This window comes from Salvelinus sp. IW2-2015, linkage group LG18 (genome assembly GCF_002910315.2).
Source record: "Salvelinus sp. IW2-2015 linkage group LG18, ASM291031v2, whole genome shotgun sequence".
Taxonomy (NCBI): Eukaryota; Metazoa; Chordata; class Actinopteri; order Salmoniformes; family Salmonidae; genus Salvelinus; species Salvelinus sp. IW2-2015.
Window position 1 is genome coordinate 36,639,412 of NC_036858.1, and position 27,177 is coordinate 36,666,588.

Here is a 27,177-nt window from a genome sequence, read left to right on the forward strand (position 1 = left end):
GAGATGAACGTACTTTGGTGCGAAAAGTGCAAATCAATCCCAGAACAACAGCAAAGGACCTTGTGAAGATGCTGGAGGAAACAGGTATAAAAGTATCTATATCTTCAGTAAAACGAGTCCTATATCAACATAACCTGAAAGGTCGCTCAGCAAGGAAGAAGCCACTGCTTCTAAACTGCCATAAAAATGCCAGACTATGATTTGCAGCTACACATGGGGACAAAGATAATACTTTTTGCAGAAATGTCCTCTGGTCTGATCAAACAAAAATAGAACTGTTTGACCATAATGACCATCGTTATGTTTGGAGGAAAAAGGGGGAGGCTTGCAAGAACACCATCGCAACCATGAGGCACGGGGGTGGCAGAATCATGTCGTGGGGGTGCTTTGCTGCAGGAGGGACTGGTGCATTTCACAAAATAGATGGCATCATAATGTAGGACAATTATGTGGATATATTGAAGCAACATCTCAAGACATCAGTCAGGAAGTTAAAGCTTGGTCGCAAATGGGTCTTCCAAATGGACAATGACCCCAACCATACTTCCAAAGTTGTGGCAAAATGGCTTAAGGACAACAAAGTCAAGGTATTGGAGTGGCCATCACAAAGCCCTGACCTCAATCCTATAGAACATTTGTGGGCAGAACTGAAAAAGCATGTGCGAGCAAGGAGGCCTACAAACCTGACTCAGTTACACCAGCTCTGTCAGGAGGAATGGGCCAAAATTCACCCAACTTATTGTGGGAAGCTTGTGGAAGGCTACCCGAAATGTTTGACCCAAGTTAAACAATTTAAATGCAATGCTACCCAATACTAATTGAGTGTATGTAAACTTCTGACCCACTGGGAATGTGATGAAAGAAATAAAAGCTGAAATAAATCATTCTCTCTGCTATGATTCTGACATTTCACATTCTTGAAATAAAATGGTGATCCTATAACTGACCGAAGACAGGGAATTTTTACTAGCATTAAATGTCAGGAATTGTGAAAAACTGAGTTTAGATGTATTTGGCTAAGGTGTATGTAAACTTCCGACTTCAACTGCATATATAGTGTAGAATGTGTATTTTTAAGTTATATTACAGGACGCATTTGAAAACGAGACCTATATCTCAAAATGTTTTCCCTGTTAAAATTAAAGTTCAATAAAAGTAAAATATATATATAAATACCTGCTATGCGTATTATGAGATGGGAAACGATGTGTATTATATGACTTATCTAGATGCATGGAAAGTAATGATCCATTCAGACCAGCCGTACTGATTGAACTTTCGTAAACTATACTGAACAAAAACATGCAACAATTTCAAAGCTTTCACCTGGTTACAGTCCATATTAGGAAATAAGTCAATTGAAAGAAATGTATTAGGCTCTAATCTATGGATTTCACATGACTGGGCAGTGGTGCAGCCATGTGTGGGCCTGGGGGGCCATAGGCCCACCCACTGGGGAGCCAGGTCCAGCCAATTAGAAGGAGCTTTCCCCACAAAAGGAATTTATTAGAGACAAAAATACTACTCAGCCCGGGTGGACATTCCTGTAATCAGCATGCCATTTGTACACTCCCTAAATACTTACTAAATACTTAAGACATCTTTGACATTGTGTTGTGTGACAAAACGGCACATTTTAAAGTAGCCTTTTATTGTCCCCAGCACAAGGTGTACCTGTGTAATGATTATGCTCATTAATCAGCTTCTTGATATGCCACACCTGTCAGGTGGATGGATTATTTGGGAAAGCAGAAATGCTCACTAACAGGGATGTAAACTGTGAGCACAACATTTGAAAGATATAAGCTTTTTGTGCCTATGGATAATTTCTGGGATTTTTTTTGCTAATGAAACATTGGACCAACACTTTACATGTTGCGTTTATATTTTTGTTCTGTGTGCATTATATCCTATAAGGTCGTTCTTGTCACTTTGATTGGGCTTTGAGGAGCTCATCAGCCAATTTAAATGTAGAAAAATAGAATGAAGGAGAAATATAACATATGTCCTTTAGAGTCATGCTCAGACAAGACAGTGTAGCCCCGAGAAGAGGAGAGGTGAAAGTCTATTTCCACTAGCTACAGCCAGAGGGGGAGAACATGACAGCACCTGTCTCCTCTCCTCTCAGACTTCCTGACCTGTTCTGGGAGAACACAGCCTGGCAAATGTCACATCTCTTTATCCAACCCCCGCACCCCTCTCCCCCAGTGGATGGCCCAGACTGGTGAGACGTGCTGGGGGAGATGATGTGGCGAGAGCCCTGGATGCCTCTGGAGAAGAGGGGGACCTTGTTGTCAGTACTTAGAGTAGAATGTACCCCTTTCTAAACGCAAAATGAGAGGCTGTGTTTATAGCATTACTGAAAGGCAGTGTTTGAGTATTCTCGCTCAGTGCTTCACATTTTAGCTGTGTGCTTTACTTTTTCTGTCCGATCATTGTTGACTATATCAACTGAATTTCGACCTTCAGCTACATCTCGACTCACATGGTTGAAGCACTACCTCCTTCAGGAGATCAGCTCACTCATTGTCATTATGTTTTTTTTCTTCTGTTAACCACACTGAATGGAGTCCACAGAGAACCAAAGGCATGTTAATCTAGTGCCCCACCTCGACAACATCTGGTGAAATTGCAGAGTGCGAAATTCAAAATACAGAAATCGTAATATTAAACATTCATGAAAATTCAAGTGTCTTACATCGTTTAAAAGCTTAACTTCTTGTTAATCCAGCCGCTTTGTCAGATTTAGAAAAGGCTTTACGGCGAAAGCATACCATGCAATTATCTGAGGACAGCGCTCCGCATACACCAGCATTAAAAACAATATCCAAACCAGCAGAGGCGTCACAGAAATCAGAAATAGCGATAAAATAAATCACTTACCTTTGAAGATCTTCCTCTGGTTGCAGTCCCAAGGGTCCCAGCTACACAACAAATGGTCGTTTTGTTCGATAAAGTCCTTCTTTATATCCCAAAGAAGTCAGTTTAGTTGGCACATTTGATTCAGTAATCCACTCGTTCAACATGCAGACAAATTAACCTAAAAATCTGTAAACTTCATCCAAACAAGTCAAACATCCTTTCTAATGTAACCTCAGGTACCCTAATATGTAAATAAATTATACAATTTAAGACGAAATGTAGTATGTTCAATACCAGAGATAAATAACGAAGTGCGCGCCCCCATCCACGCGCGCCACAAGACTACAGTCCAAAATGAGAGCCACCTTGAAAAACTAAAACTACTGACTCATTTTTCAAAAAACAAGCCTGAAACCCTTTCTAAAGACTGTTGACATCTACTGGAAGCCATAAGAACTGCAATCTGGGAGGACTTCCTTTGAAAATCCCATAGACAAGCATTTGAATGGGTGGTGACCTCAACAAAATTATTCRGGATGGATTCTCCTCGGGTTTTTGCCTGCCATATCAGTTCTGTTATACCCACAGACATTATTTTAACAGTTTTAGAAACTTTTTTTAGAAAGTGTTTTCTATCCAATGCTACCAATTATATGCATACCCTAGCTTCTGGGCCTGAGTAACAGGCAGTTTATTTTGGGCACGTCAGTCATCCGAACATCCGAATACTGCCCCCTAGCCTTAAGAAATTTTAATAACCTTTTTAACTTCTCTGCGCTACGGATCCCTTTTACAGGATCATTTTCCTAAACAACCGCTGAATTGCAGGGCGCAAAATATTACAACAAATATTTATAATCATGTAATCACAAGTGAAATATACTAAAACACAGCTTAGCTTGTTGTTAATCCACCTATCGTGTCAGATTTTGAAAATATGCTTTACAGAGAAAGAAATCCAAGCTTTTGTGAGTGTATCAATCAATGCTAGAACAGCTAGACCCAAATTAGCATGGTCACGAAAGTCAGAAAAGCAATACAATTAATCACTTACCTTTGATAATCTTCGGATGTTTGCACTCACGAGACTCCCAGTTACACAACAAATGTTCTTTATGTTCGATAAATATTACTTTTGTAACAAAAAAACGCCATTTGGGTTGCGCGTTATGTTCAGAAAACCAAAGCCTCGTTCCGTTCGACAAAATTCCAAAAAGTATKCATAATGGTCGTAGAAACATGTCAAATGTTTTTTATAATCAATCCTCAGGTTGTTTTTAACAAACATAATCGATAATATTTCAACCTGACCGTCACCTATTCAATAAGAGAGAAAAAGCCCACTCGTGCGCAGGAACTATTCAGAGGACACCTGACTACTTTTGAAAAATCTCGCTCATTCTTCAAAATAAAAGTCTGAAACTATGTCTAAAGCCTGGTCACAGCCTGAGGAAGCCATTGGAAAAGGAATCTGGTTGATACCCCGTTAAATGGAAGACGGGCCAGGAAACACAGATTTAAAATAAAAAATCACTTCCGGGTTAGATTTTCTCAGGTTTTCGCCTGCAGAATCAGTTTTGTTATACTCACAGACAATACTTTGACAATTTTGGAAACTTTGGAGTGTTTTCTATCCTAATAGTAGGTTGGTAGGAACAAATCTATTCTACTGCCAATGTTATTTGATGATGTATGACTTAATGGCAACGTCGAATGTCCACCAAGTGACTATATCTTTGCGCATTAAAAATATGATGAAAACACTTCCCCCTGTATGTCCCCTGTCACCACCACAATGTTTGAGAGAGGTTGGTTTTGTATACATTTTGTTTTATAGTGTCGTTGCAATTTTCTGTATTACCAAATGAGGAGAGTTACAAACCACACACCAGTCAGAGTTATACTTAAACTTCATCTTTAATAATATGAGCTTTACAATAGCCCTTTGACTCTCAGATCAATTCAGTGTCTATAATGAATTCTGAGAGTGCTTACAGAAGAATACAAAGATCTTTTATAGCCAAGATACACCCCTCTCAACTTACATGACGAACCACAGATCTTAGGAACAGTTCACAAAGAAAGACTTTTACTTGAGAGAGGAGTATCCCATAGCCAGATAGCATTCCCTATAAATTATCGTTCAGTTTGGTCTCTAAGACGAGGTTCTAATCTCGTTCCTGGTACTTCATAGTACAAAAACACCAACTCATCCAATGGCATATATCAATTGTCAACTCTAGATACCCCCATCTCAAGTAAACCCCCTTTTGACCCCACTCCTGGACAAGCTCACTGAGAGGAGTGACTTGCGCACAGACATTGTAGAGACAAGTAATTGGTTCCCCCTTAATCACGCCATCCCTTCACATGGTTTAACAGATACATTCACATATGAAGACAATGTTCCATCCTGTCCTCTTCCCTTTCTGATATTCTGCATAGCACCAGAGACATGTAAAAGATAAGCCTGACCTCACCCCTCTATGGGCCCCAAATGATAGTGGCAACACTATAGTCCAAAAGGATACATTCCAATGACAAGTATCTCACATAAGCATATTATGTAAATAAAACATCTTATTTATCTATGTTACCCAACTAATTCTGATTCATCCGCCACAATAGTGAACAATAACTTTTAGGTACATCCAGTGTGCAAACACAGTGCAATTACCACATTCTGACACTTTGGAGAGGTTGAAAGGACACTTGAATGTACCCTGGATACCCCATAACACTTCCACAATGTTTGAGTGAGGTTGATATGGTAGAAATTGTGTTTTTATACTGAACAAATAGCATTTAGGGATTGCAAATATGTAATAGCACTGGAATGATCTAATCTACAGACATATGCCTCTTTGGAGAGATTTAGGGACACTCGGAAACATCCCTTGGCCACACCTGGCACCACTTACTAAAACATCTGCCCATTTCTAGCTGTTAGATCTATCAATACCATTTGTTTTTCTGATATTGTTCACATATTGTGGAAGCAATCTGATGTGTTTCCAGCTCTGGGCATCAAGAATTCACTTATAGCTTGTCAATGAAAGATTATCTTCTATCTTCTGATAATTTCCTCATAATATCCCAGATGTCTTCTTTCCAAATATACCAAGTTTTTGCATGTCAGAATCCTGTAATTACACATGAATAGCAGTTACTTTTGGGTATGTCTATTTAGGCGGAAATCTACATTTTGCCTTCACATCTAATGTAAAGAGACCTCTTGAATAAAGAATAACTTGCTCACAAAGGGAATGTCTGATTTCTATTTGATTCAACAGTAGCATTACTGATTAATTAGTGGAACGGCACACTGGTTGTGGTACTGAGTGTGCCAGTAGGAATGTTCTTTTAATTGATGCTAATCACACCATCTTGCAGAATAAATGTGCCTTTCTGATGTATTCTGAGAAATTGTATATTATTTTGATATGCCATATTTGGTGGACAAAATAGTGTTGACCTGTAGAATTTTTTAATAAGACACAGTTTAAATGTAAATGCCAGGATTTCATAAGCTTATTTCCAGGTGTGAGCACATTGTTAACTCTCCCAAATGTTATTCTCTACCCAACCACCTTACACTTGAACTGGACTTACCACCTGCACTGACTCTCCGCACATTAGCACACAAGCACTCCACTCATGGCACTCATTCACACACACACACTCACTCATGCACACACACACACACACACACACACACACACACACACACACACACCACACACACACACACACACACCCACACACAACACACACACACACCACACACACACACACACACACACACACACACACACACACACACACACACACACCACACAACACACACACACACACACACACACACACCCACACACACACCACACACACACACACACACACACACACACACCACCATTGAGAGCATCCTGTTGAGCTGTATCACCGCCTGGTAAGCAATTGCACCATCCGCAAGCACAGGGCTCTTCAACGCATTACCGGGTGCATCTACAGCACCCGGTGTCACAGGAAGGCCAAGAAGATCATCAAGGACCTCAGCCACCCAAGCCACTGCCTGTTTACCCCGTTACCATCTAGAAGGCAGAGACAGTACAGGTGCATCAAAGCTGAGACAGAGAGACTGAAAAACTGCTTCTATCTCCAGGCCATTAGACCTGTTAAATAGTCACCACTAGCCAGCCTCCACCCAGTACCCTGCCCTGAACTTATTCAGTTACTAGCAGGCTAACACCCTGTACTTAGAGACAGCTGCCCTATGTACATAGTAATTTAACACTGCTCATTTTAATAATGTTTCCATACTGTTTTACCCACTTCATATGTACAGTTTATTAGGTACACCACCCCATTCACGAAAATGGATCGCTCCTACAGACAGTGACTCACTTGACCGTGACTTGCTATATAACACAGGCAGACATGCATCAAGGCATTCAGTTAATGTTTGATTAAACATTAGAATGTGCAAAACGAGTGATCTACGCAACTTTGAGCATTGTTTGATCATTGCAGTGGAATGCTCCTCATAGGAGGAAGGGGATGACGATCCTCCTCAACGAATTTTTTATTTTTTTTAAATAGTGAAACTTTAAAGTTATCCTTTTTAGATAAAACTAAACTAAATATATTCACATGTCACCAAATAATTGATTAAAACACACTGTTTTGCAATGAAGGTCTACAGTAGCCTCAACAGTACACTCTGGGGTAGCACCATGGTGTAGCCGGAGGACAGCTAGTTTCCGTCCTCCATTGACAAAACCTAGGAGGCTCATGGTTCTCACCCGCTTCTATAGACTTACACAGTAATTATGACAACTTCCGGAGGACATCCTATTTTATTTAGAATAGCTAGGTCTTGGTGTCTCGGTTATCAATGTATAACTTGACGACTACGAGAGCTACGTCTCCCTTTAAGTCTATTCTCTTTGAAAAGTGGGTACAGTACTTTGCACCGTTCTGCGATTTCCTTTGGGAACTGATCGTTCATGCCTATTTTAATGCTGGCGAGTCTTTTGCCCAGGCTTTCAACCATTATTTTATCTTTAAAGGATGCACATTTGGCAACGATTGGGCACTCGTATCGCTGGCCTCTCTGTCCAAAACGATGTACACGTTCAAGTTTAATTTAGTCGACAGTATCACCTGGGATCTGCAGCACTTTAACAATGAATTCTTCACCACGCTCTCTGCATCTTCACCCTCATCCTCTTTAATCCCGGTAAGCACCAGTTTACAACCTTTATGGCACTTGCTGCAATGCCAGAATTATTAATTTGTTTGTTTTGCCTCATGTAGGCCTACTGCTTGTTTGGCAGATTTTTTTATGTAGGCTAGGCTTACTTTAGTTTAGGCTTTTGCTTTTAATTTAAATACATATTTTAGATTTATCTGTGAATCTTGATGGCATTGCTTGCTTATGTGGGTGTAATTGCTATAGATATTGCATTTTGCGTTATTTGATGGGTATGTACAGTACATTGTAGAATAATAGTGAAGACATCAAAATTATGAAATAGCACATATGGCATCATGTAGCAACCAAAAAAGTTTTAAACATATCAAAATATGTTTTATATTTGAGATTCTTCAAAGTAGCCACCCTTTGGCTTGGTGACAACTTTGCACACTCTTGGCATTCTCTCAACCAGCTTTATAAGGTAGCCACCTGGAATGCATTTCAAATAACAGGCGTGCCTTGCCTGGCACCCTACACAGGGCAATGTGGGTTGAATCCCCGGCCCAACTAGGGGAAACATATGTTGATGTGCCCTTGAGCAAGGCACTTAACCCTAATTGCTCCTGTAAGTTGCTCTGTATAAGAGCATCTGCTAAATGACTAAAATGTAATTACAAACTGGATGGTTCGAATGATGATTCACTGACAGCCGTGGTATATCAGACCGTAACTGCTCTAATTATATTGGTAACCAGGGCTGTATCCAGGCACTCCGCAWTGCGTCGTGCYTAGACCAGCCCTTAGCCGTGGCATATTGGTCATTTACCACATCCCCCGGGCTTTATTGTGACCTCGCTCTCTGTAACCGATGGGCAGTACATTAGACCTTTAAACAGCAGACCACCACTGTTCCCTTGCCCAATAACGCCAAGGTAACCTGCCTAAATGACTATCCAGGACAGGACGACAACCTCTCCCTCAATGTCAGCAAGATAAAGGAGCGGATCGTGGACTACAGGAAATGGAGGGATGAGCACACCCCCATCCACAATGATAGGGCTGTAGAGGAGRGGGTCAAGAGCTTAAAGTTCCTTTGTTGTCCACATCACCAAGGAATTAACATGGTCCACACACACGACAGCACCTCTATCCACTCAGGAGGCTGAAAAGATATGGAATGGGCCCTCAGATCCTTGAAAAGTATTACAGCTACACCATTGAGAGAATCTTGACTGGCTGCATCACCATTTGGTACAGCAACTGCCAGGCACTACAGATGGTAGTGAGTACGGCCCAGTACATCACTGGGGCAGAGCTCCCTGCCATCCAGGACCTATATACCAGGAGGTGTCAGGAGAAGGCCCAAAACATTTTGTTTCTATTTCTTTCTCTGCATTTTTGGGAAGTAAGCATTTCACTGTTGTTTATGAAACATGTGACACGACACAAGAACACACACACGCACACACACATGCACACACTTTTGTACTCATCATATGTTCTTTATTTTACCCTTATTATTCTGGTCTAGTCACTTTAACCTGCCTTTATGTACATATCTACCTCAAATACCTTGTACCTCTGCACATTAATCTGGTACTGATACTCACTGTACATACAGTGCCTTCAGAAAGCATTCATACCCCATGACTTATTCCACATTTTGTTGTGTTATAGCCTGAATTCAAAATGTATTCAATAGATCTTTTCCCTCACCCATCTACACACAATACCCCATAATGACAAAGTGAAAACATGGGTCAATACTTTGCAGAAGCACCTTTGGCAGTAATATTACAGCTGTGAGTCTCTAAGAGCTTTCCGCACCTGGATTGTGCAACATWTGCCTATTATTATTTWAAAAATTCTTCAAGCTCTTTCAAATTGGTTCTTGATCATTGCTAGTCAACCATTTTCAGGTCTTGCAATTGATTTTCAAGTAGCTTGAAGTCAAGACTGTGCCACTGAGGCACAGACTTGGCCACTCAGGAACATTCACTGTCTTCTTGGTAAGCAACTCCAGTGTAGATTTGGCATTGTGTTTTAGGCTATTGTCCTGCTGAAAGGTGAATTAATTTCCCAGTGACTGGTGGAAAGCAGACCCAACCAGGTTGTCCTCTAGGATTTTGCCTGTGCTTAGCCCCATTACATTTKTTTTTTTTATCCTGAAAAACTCCCCAGTTCTTAATGATTACAATCATACCCATAACATGATGTACTCAGTAATGTGTTGTATTGGATTTGCCCCAAACACAGCACTTTGTATTCAGGACAAAAAGTGAATTGCTTTGCCACATTTTTTGCACTATTTCTTTAGTGCCTTGTTGCAAACAGGATGCATGTTTTGGAATAGTTTTATTCGGTACAGACTTCCTTCTTTTCACTCTGTCAATTAAGTTATTATTGTGGAGTAACTACAATGTTGTTGATCCATCCTCAGTTTTCTCCCAGCCATTAAACTTTGTAACTGTTTTAAATTCCCCATTTGCCTCATGGCGAAATCCCTGTCCTTCCTGTCCGGCAACTGAGTTAGGTAGGACGCCTGTATCTTTGTAGTGACTGAGTGTACTGACACACCATCCAAAGTGTCATTATAACTTCACCATGCGCAAAAGGATATTCAATGTCTGCTTTTTTATAAAATAAATGGCCTATCTACCAATAGGTGCCCTTCTTTGTGAYGGATTGGAAAACCTCCTTGGTCTTTGTGGTTGAATTTGTGTTTGAAATTTACTGCTTGACTGAGGAACCTTACAGATAATTGTATGTGTGGGGTACAGAGATGAGGTAGTCATTCAAAAATRYTGTTAAACACTATTATTGCACACTTATGTCATACAATAAAATGCAAATTAATTACTTAAAAATCATACAATGTGATTTTCTGGATTTTTGTTTTAGATTCCYTCTCTCACAGTTYAAGTGTACCTATGATAAAAATTACAGACCTCTACATGCTTTGTAAGTAGGAAAACCTGCAAAATCGGCAGTGTATCAAATACTTGTTCTCCCCACTGTANCAGTGTATCAAATACTTGTTCTCCCCACTGTAGGTTTATTAAAATAAACAGGGTTACAGACTCAACCACTGGCCCTTGAGAACAATCACACCTCCACTACATCCGTAGTCAGGGGAAGTAACAAAGCTGTGGGGAATCTCCCCATCCACACACAGTGGATCAGATCTGTCCACTGCCCCTGCTGCTCTATGGAAGGCCTTCTGTTGTCCCAGAGTGGGCGTTTCCATAGTGACCTGGTCATAGTCATGATGTGATTGCATCACATCTAGCCATCTACCGTGGGACATGGTACCATTAGGGGGAGAGCCAGGGAGGCAGAGTAAAGAAAGGAATTGAGAGAGAGAGAGAGAAAGAGGGATTAGCTCAGTGTAAAGGTGTGGTATTTTACCCTTTATACTAAGCTTAGTGTGTACACACACACACTGTTACGTATTTACAAACACAGTGCTGTTTGTGCCAAGAACTGAATGCAATGACAAACAACATTGATTTTCCTCTCCCCCAAGATGAGGTTAAGAAATCACTTCAATACGAACATAAAAATTACGACTCCATTTAGGCTCAAAGATACTGTGAACTTAAGAACATTCAGGAGACAAGGGGACACTTAGCAATGCCTCTGAACTGTCATACAACAGTCTCGTTATGGGCATCTGTGGGCATCTGTGTAGGCCAATATGAATCCGTATTAGTGTGCAGTATGTTTGTGTAGGTACAGAGCTGTCTGTTAAAGATTRCATTGCTCTACAAACCCCTCTCCCTTCTCTTCCGGAGAGCTGTCAGAACAAAGTGATGTCCATCCATCTCCATGTGTCTCTCAGAGTGCCTCATGAGACTGACTCACCAATCATTGGGTGGACGGACATGCAACATGGGACTGTGATAGAGAGTGATGGAAAGAGAGAGAGAGAGCTTGATCATGGAGAAAGCTACAACTTTTAAAATTGGGTATTAAAGATGACGTCATGGATTGGAAACCAGGGAATCACACAACTGAGACGAGATATGTGAGAGAGGTGTGAGAGACAGAGGAGGAAGGGAGATGAGCTTTTCATAAAGGGCCCTACTGCCATCTTCTGATCACAGAGTGATAACACCATGTAGACGTATAAGACCAGTGGACCGGTTCTGTACATCTTTCTCTTGATTTCCACAAACCTCACAATGTGTTCATATTCCTTGGCCATCATAGTGAACGAGTTTTGGCACATTTTGATGGCAGAAAAGTGTCCATATCTAAAGATAGTTGAAAGAAAATCAGATTAGCAGAATATAACAGATAAACAAATAAGACACATCATCTAAAATAGAAGTGATACAATGTAATGACTTATTTGTACGGAGGAGAAAGAGAGGAAATGAGGGAAGGAAGCCACTTCATCCAATTTAGATGCACCCTGTCACRTCTCACACAGAGCCCCCTGGTGGTGAAAGAGTAGACTGGCATGCTATACAGGTCTGACTGATCCCTGTCTCTCACATATGYATTTCCTTAGCTCAGTTAGATACTATAGTATTCAATCGCTGTGTCATTGAAAATGTGTCTGTAAAAGTTCTAATGCTAAGGAATACAAAAAAGCTAATAGTCGTGATTTAGCACCACTCAAGTGGACAGCTCCGGAATCGGAATACCGAAGTTCAGCACCCCATGAGCATGGACAGCSATCATCTCACTGGTGCAGTGACATCACATCTCCCTGGTAGAATCCCTGGTTGAAGATACATGGGAAGTTTGAAGCCGTGAAGCTTGGAAAGAGAAGTATTCCCTAGGAATTGTTTGCTAGCCCACTAATGTTACCCGTTATGTTCCCCTGATGTTTGAAGGTCCAGTTTAATTTTAATTATGGGAACATTCTATGTATATTAGCAAAAACCTCCTGAGACCCTATTTATCATGTTTTGGCATTAMAGTTAGGWGAATATTACCTAAATGTCAAACAAAGCTTACCCAGAACATGGTTCTCGGATATAAGATATTAATGTTCTACACACTTATCATGTGAACGTTACAAGAACATTCATGTGTCCAGTTTTCTAAAGGTTTGAAGAATATTCCACCAATGTCACACCAAAAACACACAGACCAGGGTTCTACACAATTCAGATTGTTTTTATTGTCTTCCATTCAACTCATGAGTTGAAATTCAAATTGAATTAGCCAAATTGAGTTTGAGTGACAGGAAGTAGAATTTAATTCAGCCAAATTCAAAGGCATTTCACTCAGTCATAGAACATGAGAGTTTCATTGACTCTGACAGGTCACACTTCCCGAAACCAAAGAATAAATCATTTTCCTCAGGAAAAAATATTCATATACTCTTTTAACATTYTTGCTTAGAATTACCAATAATGGGCCCCCCGAGTGGCGCAGCGGTTTAAAACACTAAAGGCGTTACTACAGACCCAGGTTCATTCCCGGGCTGTGCCGGGAGTCCCATAGGACGGTGCACAATTGMCCCAGCGTCGTCCGGGTTAGGGGAGGGTTTTGGCCAGGGGGGCTTTACTTGGCGCATCATGCTCTAGCGACTCCTTGTGGCGTGTCGGGTGCCTGTAGGTTGAACAGTGTTTGCGCTGACACATTTGTGCGGCTGGCTTCCGGGTTAAGCTGGCGGGTGTTAAGGAGCAAGGTTAGGGGGGGTCATTTTTCAGAGGATCCATGACTCCACCTTTGCCTCTCCAGAGCCAGTTGGAAATTGGAGAGAAAAAAAAGAAGGAAGAAAAAGAAGGGTGGTAAAAAAGAAAAAACATTAGCTAATTATATTTCCACCAGCCATTTTGTTTTTTCCCCATAGATTTTTTGAGTGATTCAAGAAAATAACTTTACATAAAAGGTTTTGTTTTCCTTGATCATTCATTTTAAGAGTTTGTCCTGAAAATCAATTGGTACGTGTTACCTGAACTTAACCCTTGTGTTGTCTTAAGGGTCAAAAATGACCCGCCACTATGTTTAACAGCAGAGAAAACCACCTAAATGATATTTTTTCAACTTGGAATTTGATGACTTTTCCAAGAGTGACCCCAACATTAGAAAAAGTGAAACATCGCCTTTGCTCATATTTCAATGAAAGCTGTACTCCACCATGGTACAAATATTGTCTTAGGGTCATTTATCYCCCGGCAGTTATAAAATCATTTAATCACCACAAAAACCACAAAGACACACACACACACACAATGAGAAATCGAGATTGTGTGCTACTAATTGAACTCAGCCAGCAGCTACTGAAGAGGAAGATCACCATGGTTGGCACAGTTAGAAAGAACAAGCCTGAGCTGCCCCCTGCACTCCTCGCAACAAGGGGGAGAGAGGCCTTSTCATCAACGTTTGCATTCACCCCCACCACCACTCTAGTTTCTTACCTCRCAAAGATTAACAAGAATGTGGTCCTCCTGAGCACACTGCACAAAATGGCTGAGAACAGTGATCGTGAGGACATGAAGCCAGCCATCACCATGGACTACAACCACAACAAAGAAGGCATGGASAACCTGGACAAGGTGATTGGAACTTACAGCCTCAGGAGGATGACTGACAGCTGGCCCCTGGTCATCTTCCATAACATAATTTGTGTGTCCTCACACAAGGCCTTRATGATATGAAACAAGATCAACCCTACCTGGATGCCTGATAAGCGGAACAAGAGGAGGGTGTTCCTGGAGCAGCTGAGAAAGGCACTTGTAACCCCACACATTCAAAGAAGGGAGCCCCCCCACACAGCAGCCTCTGCAGCGCTTGTGAAAGCTGTTCAGGGGGCTSAATCTTGTCCTTATCCACCTGAGGCTGAAGCTGGGGCAGGTAAGAGGAGGAGATGCCAATTCTGCCCCCCAAAGAAGGACTGTAAAACAAATACTATGTGCTTCACAAGTGAGAAATGCATCTGCAAAGTCCATGCACACACACTTGCATACTGTCCAACATGTGCTAATTAGAGTTGATTGATTTATGTTCTCCACGTTTTTGTTTTGTATCTATTTTATTTAAATCTTGTTAATTGTTGTTGTTTATACACCTTGTGGGTGGGGGCAATGTTTCAAAAAATGGGAGAAGACTAGTATTTTGTAGTTGAATTCCTCATTGTACAGTATATAAGAATATATCACTACTTTGCCCAAAAAGTTCAAGACTGTTATTGTTTCCCTTCAATAAAATGCTTTCAAAACTACTTTCTGCACATTTCTGCTAATTTCTAAGGCTATACATYCATTGTGAAGAGGGAAAACCCAGATACTCCCAAAGTTTGTGATGAACTGACAGGTTGTTTCTTCATGCAAAATAGATTTGGGGTTTAAAATTAAATTAAGCTGCTTTATTTTAGGGTTTTAGTGAAGGTGGGTCATTTTTTACCCTTAGGACAAGGGGAGTATACATAATGTTAAGACTACACAAGGGTTAAGATGTTGTGTTGACCCAAATTTAGCTCCTACTTAGGCAAAAATGAAGTTAGGGACATCCACACACACAATGCTTTTCAACATACAGTGCCTTCGGAAGGTATTCAGACCCTTTGACTTTTTCCACATTTTGTTACATTACAGCCTTATTCTAAAATGTATTAAATCTTTTTTTTACCTCATCAATCTACACACAATACCCCATAATAATAAAGCTAAAACAGGTTTTGAAACATTTTTGCTAATGTATTAAAAATAAAAAACTGAAATATCACATTTACATAAGTATTTAGACTCTTTACTCAGTACTTTGTTGAAGCACCTTTGGCAGCAATTACAGCATCGAGTCTTCTTGGGTATGACGCTACAAGCTCAGCACACCTGTATTTGGGGAGTTTCTCCCATTCTTCTCTGCAGATCCTCTCAAGCGCTGTCAGGTTGGATGGGGAGCATTGCTGCACAGCTATTTTCCGGTCTCTCCAGAGATGTTCGACAAAGTTCAAGTCCGGGCTCTGGATAGGCCACTCAAGGACATTCAGAGACTTGTCCCAAAGCCACTCCTGCATTGTCTTGGCTGTGTGCTTGGGGGCGTTTTGCTGTTGGAAGGTGAACCTTTACCCCAGTCTGAGATCCTGAGCACTCTGGAGCAGGTTTTCATCAAGGATCTATCTGTGCTCCATTCATCTTTGCCTCAATCCTGACTAGTCTCCCAGTGCCTGCCACTGAAAAACATTCCCATAGCATGATGCTGCCACCACCGTGCTTTACCGTAGGGATGGTGCCAGGTTTCCTCCAGACGTGATGCTTGGCATTCAGGCCAAAGKGTTSAATCTTGGTTTCKTCAGACCAGAGAATCTTGTTTCTCATGGTCTGAGAGTATTTAGGTGCCTTTTGGCAAACTCCAAGTGGGCTGTCATGTGCCTTTTACTGAGGAGTGGCTTCCATCTGGCCACTCTACCATAAAGGCCTGATTGGTTGAGTGCTGCAGAGATGGTTGTCCTTCTGGAAGTTTCTCCCATCTTCACAGAGGAACTCTAAAGCTCTGTCAGAGTGACCATCGAGTTCTTGGTCACCTCCCTGACCAAGGCCCATCTCTCTCAATTGCTCAGTTTGGCTGGGCGGCAAGCTCTCGGAAGAGCCTTGGTGGTTCCAAACTTCTTCCATTTAAGAATGATGGAGGCCACTGTGTTCTTAGGGACCTTAAATGCTGCAGAAATGTTTTGGTACCCTTCCCCAGATCTGTGCCTCGACACAATCCTGTCTCGGAGCTCTACGAACAATTCCTTCGACCTCATGGCTTGGGTTTTTGCTCTGACATGCACTGTCAACTGTGGGACCTTATAGACAGGTGTGTGCCTTTCCAAATCATGTCCAATCAATTGAATTTACCACAGGTGGACTCCAATCGAGTTGTAGAAACATCTCAATGATGATCAATGGAAACAGGATGCACCTGAGCTCAATTTCGAGTCTCATAGCAAAGGGTCTGAATACTTATAAATAAGGTATTTCAGTTTTACTTTTTGAATACATTTTCAAACACTTCTAAAAACTATTTTCACTTTGTCTTTATGGGGTATTGTGTGTAGATTGCTGAGGAAATGTTTTTATTTAATCCATTTTACGTAACAAAATGTAGAAAAAGTCAAGGGGTCTGAATACTTTCCGAAGGCACTGTACATATTTGACACACTTTGACATACATGATGACATTGTGCATGTTCATTTATTCAGTAATTATTAATCAACATGTTCTTACCTGGGATTTGAACTCACAATTGGTTGACGGCATTTCGATCTTCCTGCTACACCACAATGTCTGTGTCAGTCATTAGTTAATCTGACTATTATTTCATCATTAATTTGATTGACTTATTTACTTATTTGAGGTTTTTCTGTATAGTTGTCTCATGGTGGTGGGGCATATTAATCTGTTTTAACGTTACTCCTTAAGCACTATAATAAATAAAATACTTTGATACTTTTTCCACCACTGGTTCCAATGAAACATGTCTAGAACATTAATATTGAATATTCTGAGAACATGGTAACCACGTTTGGGTAAATTCTGTTTGATATTAATTAAAAACCAGTTGAATGATAGTGCAATCTAGATTTCCGCTTAAATAGAGATATCCCACACGTAATTATTTTTCATGTGATGCCATAAACAATAACTGGTAAGGTTGTATAGTTTTGGAATGATCTGGAACTCCCCTTTCTGGATTTTTTAAAATAGATTACTGAGGTGTACTCACTCGTTACAACTTCAACTTTAAGCACAATATGATTTTGTACATCTGTGACCAAGAGAAAGTGGTCTTAGTTAAATTCTATGAAATTATTTAGTATATTTTCATGTTGAGAGCTCTAAATCCGGCTCAGAATATCACAGCGAGAAGAAACTAGTATTGTTGCATCCGCTAGATTATCCAGTTTCAAGTGCACTATTGCAAGAGCAGCTGTGAATTTCACAAACGCAGGAAATCATTCCTTTGTCTGGATAGGCCAGAAAATGTGACACATTTGTATTTGTATTTGTATTTGTATTTATTATGCATCCCCATTAGCTGCTGCCAAAGCAGCAGCTACTCTTCCTGGGGTCCAGCAAAATTAAGGCAGTTTATACAATTTCAAAACATTTTAATACATTCACAAATTTCACAACACACTGTGTGCCCTCAGGCCCCTACTCCACCACTACCACATATATATGTGTGTGTGTGTGTGTGTGTGTGTGTGTGTGTGTGTGTGTGTGTGTGTGTGTGTGTGTGTGTGTGTGTGTGTGTGTGTGTGTGTGTGTGTGTGTGTGTGTGTGTGTGTGTGTGTTAAAAACAGTAACAAGGAAATATTGAATGATGCTTTAGAAGCATAGATGTAATAACATCATAATGATGATATTTTAGTATGGGCACATAAATCTACATTACACTGTAATATAATATATTCCACTTAAAAAACTTCTTAGGGATAGTTTCCTGAATTTCCGCCTGACTGACGTGCCCAAAGTAAACTGCCTGTTACTCAGGCCCAGAAGCCAGGATATGCATATAATTGGTAGCATTGGATAGAAAACACTTTGAAGTTTCTAAAACTGTTAAAATAATGTCTGAGATTAAAATATAATTGATATGGCAGGCGAACATCCGAAGAAAAACCAACCAMAATATATATTATAATGGAAAKCTATTGTTRCTATGTAATTRRGTTTCCCAGATTGCAATTCCTATGGATTCCTCTAGATGTCAGCAGTATTTATTTAAGGTTTAAGGCTTGTTTTTTGAAAAACCAGCAAGAATTTGGCTAGGAGAGCACCAAAACAATATCAGTCTTTCGGGAGAGGGCGTGCTCTTACTAATTTTGCTTTTCTATTGAACATACRWCTTTRCGTATGAAATATTATAGTTTATTTARATTTTAGAGTACCTGAGGATTTAATAGAAACGTTGTTTGACTTGTTTGGACGAAGTTCAGCGATAGCTTTTTGGATTCCTTTGTCTGCGCGTTGAACGAGTGGATTACTGAAATCGATGGCGCCAACTAAACTGACTTTTTGGGATTTAAAGAAGGATTTTATCTAACAAAACAGCCATTCATGTTGTAGCTGGAACCCTTGGGATTGCAAACAGAGGAAGATCTTCAAAAGTAAGTGATTTATTTAATCGCTATTTGTGATTTTATGTAGCCTGTGCTGGTTGAACAATATGTTGATGTGGGGCACCGTCCTCAGACAATCGCATGGTATGCTTTCTCCGTAAAGCCTATTGTAAATTGGACAACGCAGTTAGATTAACAATAATTTAAGCATTTAAATGATATAAGATACTTCTATGTTTATGAATGTTTAATATTACGATTATTTATTTATTTGATTTGCACGCCCTCCAATTTCACCGGATGTTGTTGGCTGGTGTCCCGCTAGCGGGACCCTATCCCTAAGAAGATTTAAAATACATTCACAGATTTCACAACACACTGTGTGCCCTCAGGTCCCTACTCCACCACTACCACATACAGTATCTACATGACTAAATCCATGCGTATGTTATTGTATGTGTGTGTGTTTGTGTATACATGTATTGACATGTATTGACATGTATACAGTCCCTGCTGTTTCATAAGATGTTTCTGTTTTTTAAATCTAATTTTACTGCTTGCGTCACTTACTTGATGTGGAATAGAGTTCCCTTGTAGTCATGGCTTTATGTAGTACTGTGTGCCTCCCATAGTATGTTCTGGACTTGGGGACTAGACAGACAGACAACTCGGGGCATTCAACATGTCAATACCTCTCACAAATAAAAGTAGTGATGYAGTCAATCTCTCCTCCACTTTCAGCCAGGAGAGATTGACATGCATATTATTAATATTAGCTCTCCGTGTACATCCAAGGGCCAGCCGTGCTGCCCTGTTTTGAGCCAATGGCAATTTTCCTGTCCTTTTTTGTGGCACCTGACCACAAGACTGAACGGTAGTCAAGGTATGACAAAACCAGGGCCTGTAGGACCTGCCCTGTCGATAGTGTTGTTAAGAAGGCAGAGCATCGCCTTAGCTACTACTGCAACAATATGTTTTGACCATGACAGTTTACAATCTAGTGTTACTCCAAGCAGTTTAGTCATCTCAACGTGCTCAATTTCCACATTATTTATTACAAGATTTAGTTGAAGTTTAGAGTTTAGGGAGTGTTTAATTACAAATACAATGCTTTTAGTTTTAGAAATATTTATGGCTAACTTATTCCTTGCCACCCACTCTGAAACTAACTGCAGCTCTTTGTTGAGTGTTGCAGTCATTTCAGTCGCCGTAGTAGCTGACGTGTATAGTGTTGAGTCATCCGCATACTTAGAAACTCTGGCTTTACTCAAAGTCAGTGGCATGTCGTTAGTAAAWAATTTAAAAAGCAATGGGCCTAAACAGCTGCCCTGMGGAATTCCTGATTCTAACTGGATTATATTTGATAGGCTTCCATTAAAGAACACCCTCTGTGTTCTGTTAGACAAGTAACTCTTTATCCACATTATAGCAGGGGGTGTAAAACCATAACACATATACGTTTTTCCAGCAGTAGACTATGATCAATAATTTCAAAAGCTGTACTGAAGTCTATTCAAAAGTGGGGTCTGAAACCTGACACTTCAAGTCAGCTTAGCTGGGAGAGTGGGAGCAGAGAGCAGAGAGATGGGTCTTTCTTGCACTATTAGATAAGGGAACCTACAACGTTCACAGAGCGCTTTGACCAAAATGTTAGTCGGAACCGGTCCAGAACCGCTCAATGTCCCCCAAATAGTGGACTTAACATCTAAAAGGTTTTAAGAGAATGTTTTTTGGAAACAGTTCTTGCACATCAGTGAAACATTCCTATGAAGAATGCTAATGACCTAATGAGACTCTTAAGGGAATGTTCTCTAAAGTTGTGGGAATGTTTGATGTTAGCTGGGCTCTCCCCTTCCTCTGTTTCCTCATGGGACTTTGATTACCTGGCCTGTTGTGTGTCTCTGACTATGGAAGGTAATTTATGTAGCCAATCTAGCGTTCATTTGTCAACCATCACTCTTCATTTTGACGCCTGCAGGACAAACACACTTAGGTCTCTGGGGCCTTGACATATGTTGTTTTGTTATTTTGATTGCAATTAGCGGATGTGTCGGCTTAATAACAAATGATGGAACTGGGCCATGGCAATTCGGCCATCTAACCGAGAGACTGGAGGGTGACAGAAAGAAGAGATGGAGAAAGACAGACAGAGAGAGAGATTCAGAGATGTAGAAACAGAGAGAGACACAGGCAGAGACACTGAGAGTGAAGGGGAAACGAGAGCAAAACATCTAGACAACGGAGGACCAAAACTCTACCTGCTTCCACAACATATTCCTTCACACTCACAAACTGCCATGTTAACTCTCTCATTCACACTACCTGGTCCATAACTACACACCACCTATTCACTCACACATACTCTCAGCTCCACAGCATGTCCCTTACAGGAGACGTTTGCCCTCTCTCCAGGTGTGTCCTCTTCCAATCTTCTCTCCTGGCTCACCTGACCAGCTGCTGCAGGCAGGCTTGAAAATGAGTCCAGTGGGGACCACCCCCACCTTCCTAGACACACACACACGTACACACACAATCTCCTTATTACTCGCCCCAGATTGCCCATCGTCGGCCCAGATGCCTGTATTCTCCCTCTGCCCCCTAAACACAGAATTATTGCGATTAGAGTGTGATTGACAGCACTYGTTATTAATTCTAATCTTGGGCACATATGTGGGGTGGTGGGCAGAGGGCAGGCGGCTGTGTGTGCCAAGTGGATGCCACTCGGAGGCTAATTCACTTTGACATGCTATCAGAGCACGGTCACATCCACTCCCCTGAAGCTGGCACTGCCTATAGGAAACACTAACTTTATCCTAGAGTAGAGGAGAGAAACATTGTCTCAAATGGGCCTCAAATGCACAAATCACTTAGCAACCCTCTTTCAGACACACACAGACTACTTTATCTCTAAATCAGGGTCACGTAGTATTCTTAGGTAGTCAAACAAATATACTTTGTAAGAAAAGTATACACCTCACACATAGTTATGGGCCCACCCATAACCACGGCCATACTCTTGACCTGGTTATTACCAAGGGGTGGTCTATTGACATATCCTCTATTGCGGATGTTGCTTTACCTGATCACCAATGTGTATTTTTTACTACCTTGATGCCCATAGCACAGGATAATACTGAATGCATTATTAAGAAACGCTACCTTACCTCTGAAGTTGCTAGAGATTTTATTGAGTGTATGAACAATACTCCATCACATATTCTGCCTTCCTCTTGTGATGATTTAGTTAATAACTTTAATAGCAAATTAAGGGCAACCATTGATGCAAGTAAGGTTGAAAAAGGCCACATCCAAACAAAGTGATTGATGAGTGAGGAAACTAATTAATTAAAGAGAAATTGCAGAAAGGCAGAGTGGAAGTCGAGAAAGTCAAAGTTGCAGGTCCATTATGATATTCTGAGAGAGSAACTTGGCATATATAAGAGAGCAATAAGAAATGCCAGACGGGCTCCTTTTCCTAACCTGATCACTAATAATCTGAATAATTTGAGAGTGCTCTTCTCGACCATTGATGGCCTGATAAATCCTATCCCAGCAAACCTATGTGAACTTTCCTCCACATCTTAATGTGATGAGTTTGCAGCATATTTCAGACATAGGATAACAAACATTAAGCTGGGTATCAGTCAAGCGAGAGCTAATGAGAAGTTAGATGATATGTGCCCTAGCCTACCACCCACAGGCACTATGGATATATTTTCTCTTGTTGACACGGATATGCTCAGGAAAGGGATATCACAACTTAAACGTCCTACCTGCCTTCTCGATCCTATCCCCACCACCTTCTTCAAAACTGTTTTTAATTGCATATCTGAAGAAATGCAAGCTATTGTTAATCACTCACTTTCCCCACTGCACTAAAAACTGCTACGGTGAAACCCCTTCTGAAGAAAAGTCATCTAGCTCTAAGCAATTTTCTGACAATGTCCAACCTTACATTCTTAAACAAAATAATGGAGAAATTGGTTTGATGCACGGATCCCTTTAGCGGGATCATTTTCATCAACAARCGCTGAATTGCAGAGCGCCAAATTCAAAGAAAATTGCAAAAAATATTTAAATTCATGAAATCCCAAGTGCAATATAGCAAAACACCTGTCGTGTCAGATTTTGAAAATATGCTTTACAGCGAAAGCAATCCAAGCGTTTGTGTGAGTTTATCGATCACTAGACAAAACATTAAGAACACCTAGCAGCAATGTAGATTGGTCACGATAGCCAGAAAAGCAATAAAATTAATCGCTTACCTTTGATGATCTTCGGATGTTTGCACTCACGAGACTCCTAGTTACACAATAAATGTTCCTTTTGTTCGATAAAGATGATTTTCATATAAAAAAAACTCAATTTGTTRGGCGCGTTATGTTCAGTATTCCACAGCCTTAGGCAGGTCATCAAGGCTTGACGAAAATTCTAAATAGTATCCGTAAAGTTCGTAGAAACATGTCAAACGTTTTTAATAATCAATCCTCAGGTTGTTTTTAACATCAATAATCGACAATATTTCAAACGGACTGTAAACTATTCAATACAGGAGAGAAATAAAATGTTGAGCAACCAGTGGGTTGCGCATGAACTAATGGAAGGACATCCGTCTATCCACTGACGCGTCTATCCACTGACGCGTTTTGATAAATCTCGCTCATTTTTCAGAATAAAAGCTTGAAACTATGTCTAAAGACTGTTCACACCCTGAGGAAGCCATTGGAAAAGGAATCTGGTTGATATCCCTTTAAATGGACGAAAGGCAGGCAATGYAACAGTGATTTTTCAAAATAAGAGTCACTTCCGGGTTGGATTTCCTCAGGTTTTCACCTGCAAAATCAGTTCTGTTATACTCACAGACAATATTTTGACAGTTTTGGAAACTTTAGTGTGTTTTCTATCCTACTCTGTCAATTCTATGCATATTCTAGCATCTGGACCTGAGAAATAGGCAGCTTACATTGGGAACGTTATTTTTCCAAACATAAGATTTCTGCCCCCTAGCTTCAAGAGATTATTAAATACTGCAGTGCATCGCCTCCTCATGGACTGCACCAGATTTGCCAGTTCTTGCTGTGAGATGTTACCCCATTCTTCCACCAAGGCACCTGCAAGTTCCCGGACATTTCTGGGGGGAATGGCCCTAGCCCTCATCCAACAGGTCCCAGACATGCTCAATGGGATTGAGATCCAGGATCTTCGCTGGCCATGGCAGAACACTGACATTCCTGTCTTGCAGGAAATCATGCACAGAACGAGCAGTATGGTTGGTGGCATTGTCATGCTGGAGGGTCATGTCAGGATGAGCCTGCAGGAAGGGTACCACATAAGGGAGGAGGATGTCTTCCCTGTAACGCACAGCGTTGAGATTGTCTGCAATGACAACAAGCTCAGTCCGAGGATGCTGTGATACACCGCCCCAGACCATGACGGACCGTCCACCTCCAAATCGATCCCACTCCAGAGTACAGGCCTCGGTGTAATGCTCATTCCTTCGATGATAAACGCGAATCCGACCATCACCCCTGGTGAGACAAAACCGCGACTCGCCAGTGAAGAGCACTTTTTGCCAGTCRTGTCTGGTCCAGCGCCGGTGGGTTTGAGCCCATAGGCGTCGTTGTTGCCGGTGATGTCTGGTGAGGACCTGCCTTACAACAGGCCTACAAGCCCTCAGTCCAGCCTCTCTCAGTCTATTGCGGACAGTCTGAGCACTGATGGAGGGATTGTGCGTTCCTGGTGTAACTCGGGCAGTTGTTGTTGCCATCCTGTGCCTGTCCCGCAGGTGTGATGTTCGGATGTACCGATCCTGTGCAGGTGTTGTTACACATGGTCTGCCACTGCGAGGACGATCAGCTGTCGGTCCTGTCTCCCTGTAGCGCTGTCTTAGGCATCTCACAGTATGGACATTGCAATGTATTGCCCTGGCTACATCTGCAGTCCTCATGCCTCCTTGCAGCATGTCTAAGGCATGTTCACGCAGATGAGCAGGGACCCTGGGCATCTTTCTTTTGGTGTTTTTCAGTCAGTAGAAAGGCCTCTTTAGTGTCCTGAGTTTTTATAACTGTGACCTTAATTGCCTACCGTCTGTAAGCTGTTAGTGTCTTAACGACCGTTCCACAGGTGCATGTTCATTAATTGTTTATGGTTCATTCAACAAGCATGGGAAACAGGGTTTACACCCTTTACAATGAAGATCTGTGAAGTTATTTGGATTTTTACGAATTATCTTTGAAAGACTGGGTCCTGAAAAAGGTACGTTTCTTTTGTTGTTGAGTTTATATATTTATTTATTTTATTCCGATTTTTCAGGGGGTGCTAGGACCTCTACTTCCTGCGGCTAGGATTTTTACCTGGTGTTTTATCTTAATTGCCCGTGAATTAAAATGTGCGGCCAGATTCTCTCTGTGCTTTGGCTCCAACAATAAATACCTCGATCTTTATCTGGAGGAAGTTGTGAACCATCCAAGTATTTAAATCAGTAATACAGTCTATTAATTTATGAGTGTAGCTAATATCCTCTGGTGACACAGAAATGTAAAGTTGTGTATCGTCTGGATAGCAGTGAAAATCTATTCTGTGCTTTCTGAGAATGCTGCCAAGGGCTAAAATATATAAACTGAACAATAGCATACCCAAAATCGAAACTTGTGCCACATGTGATATGTATTTCCTCTGAGTTATGTTCACCAAGGGTGACAAAACTCTTGACTGGATAAATAGGTCCTAAACCAATTTAGAACTGGACCGGAGAYGCCAACCCACCTCTCCAAGGACATAGAGCTGTTTGGCATCTGTGTTGGTTCTAAAACCATTTACCAGTTTAACTAAGGCTGTCTCTGTGCTATGGTGGGCACGAAAACCAGATTGGAATTTTTCATAAATACAGTTGGCACTTAAAAAAAATATTTTGCTGTTTAATGCAGCTAGTGGCCACACTAGATACTGACTGTTACTTTGATTTTGACCCGCCCCTTTGTACAGGGACACATTATTCCATTTCTGTTAGTCACATGTCTGTGGAACTTGTTCAGTTTATGTCTCAGTTGTTGAATCTTGRTATGTTCATACAAATATTTACACATGTTAAGTTTGCTGAAAATAAACGCAGTTGACAGTGAGAGGACGTTTCTTTTTTTGCTGAGTTTATATTGTTTTAACAAAAGTAGTGCACTGGGCCTTTAATAGTGCTGTATTAGCGGACCGATGTAGACCTCTGCAACGCGAGCAAAAAAAATGACTTCCCGTGGCTATGAAARCTACCTGTTATTTTTGATTATAAACTCAATTTCGAATCACACATTAGGAATGTAACCAAAATAGCTTTTTACCACCTGAGGAACATTGCCACGGTGCAGTAGTTTCTCTCTCAGGCTGATACAGAGAGACTCATCCATGCTTTTATTACAAGCACGTTTGCCTACTGTAATGATCTCCTGTTTGGTCTACCCAAGAAAGCCATTGGTCAACTGCAAAACATACAGKATGTTGCAGCACGGGTGCTGACCAAAACCAGAAGGAGAACACAGATTACAACGGTTTTAAGGTCTCTACACTGGCTGCCTGTGAGTTTTAGAATTACTTGTAAGATTCTTCTATTGGTTTTTTAATTATGCACCCCAATACATGTCAGATATGCTTATAAGTTATGTACCCAGTAGGTCCCTCAGGTCCTCTGGCACTGGCCTTTTAACTATCCCAATGCCTAGGACCAAGAGGCATGGAGAGGCAGCCTTTAGTTATTATGCCCCCAGCCTCTGGAATAGCCTGTCAAACTGGACATATTTAAAAGAGATCTTAAAACACAACGTTTTAGCTTTGCTTTTCCTAAGGGTGCTTTTTAGTCATTCCATTTTTATTGTTTGACAAAAAGCACACATTACAAATGTGTCGTAAATAAAAACAAACAAACKATGTAAAATAGGTAAAATAGGTACGGTCAGATATTCAGAAGGKGGCAGAAGGTTCGTGTGCATAAATGTTGATATTTACGCTTCTAAAAAAAGATTGCCGTTTTGAAACTGCAGTAAAAGTGCAGGAACTGCCGTCGAATGTGGTATTTTGGACGCAATAATTGCATAATAACTGCAGTGTACTGCACTCTGTGGT

At 40.9% G+C, this 27,177-nt stretch overlaps 1 protein-coding gene across 1 annotated transcript; it reads right to left on the reverse strand.

Annotated features, from left to right (window-relative positions):
* Positions 1–24,375: 24,375 nt before the first annotated feature.
* LOC111977534 (uncharacterized) lies at positions 24,376–25,072 on the reverse strand (the record flags this gene model as incomplete). The annotated part of the gene is made up of 2 exons (XM_024006986.1): positions 24,618–25,072; positions 24,376–24,544 (listed from the first exon to the last, which is right to left on the reverse strand). Coding segments are annotated over exons 1-2 (624 nt in total), but the record flags the coding sequence as incomplete, so codon positions are not given.
* Positions 25,073–27,177: the final 2,105 nt, after the last annotated feature.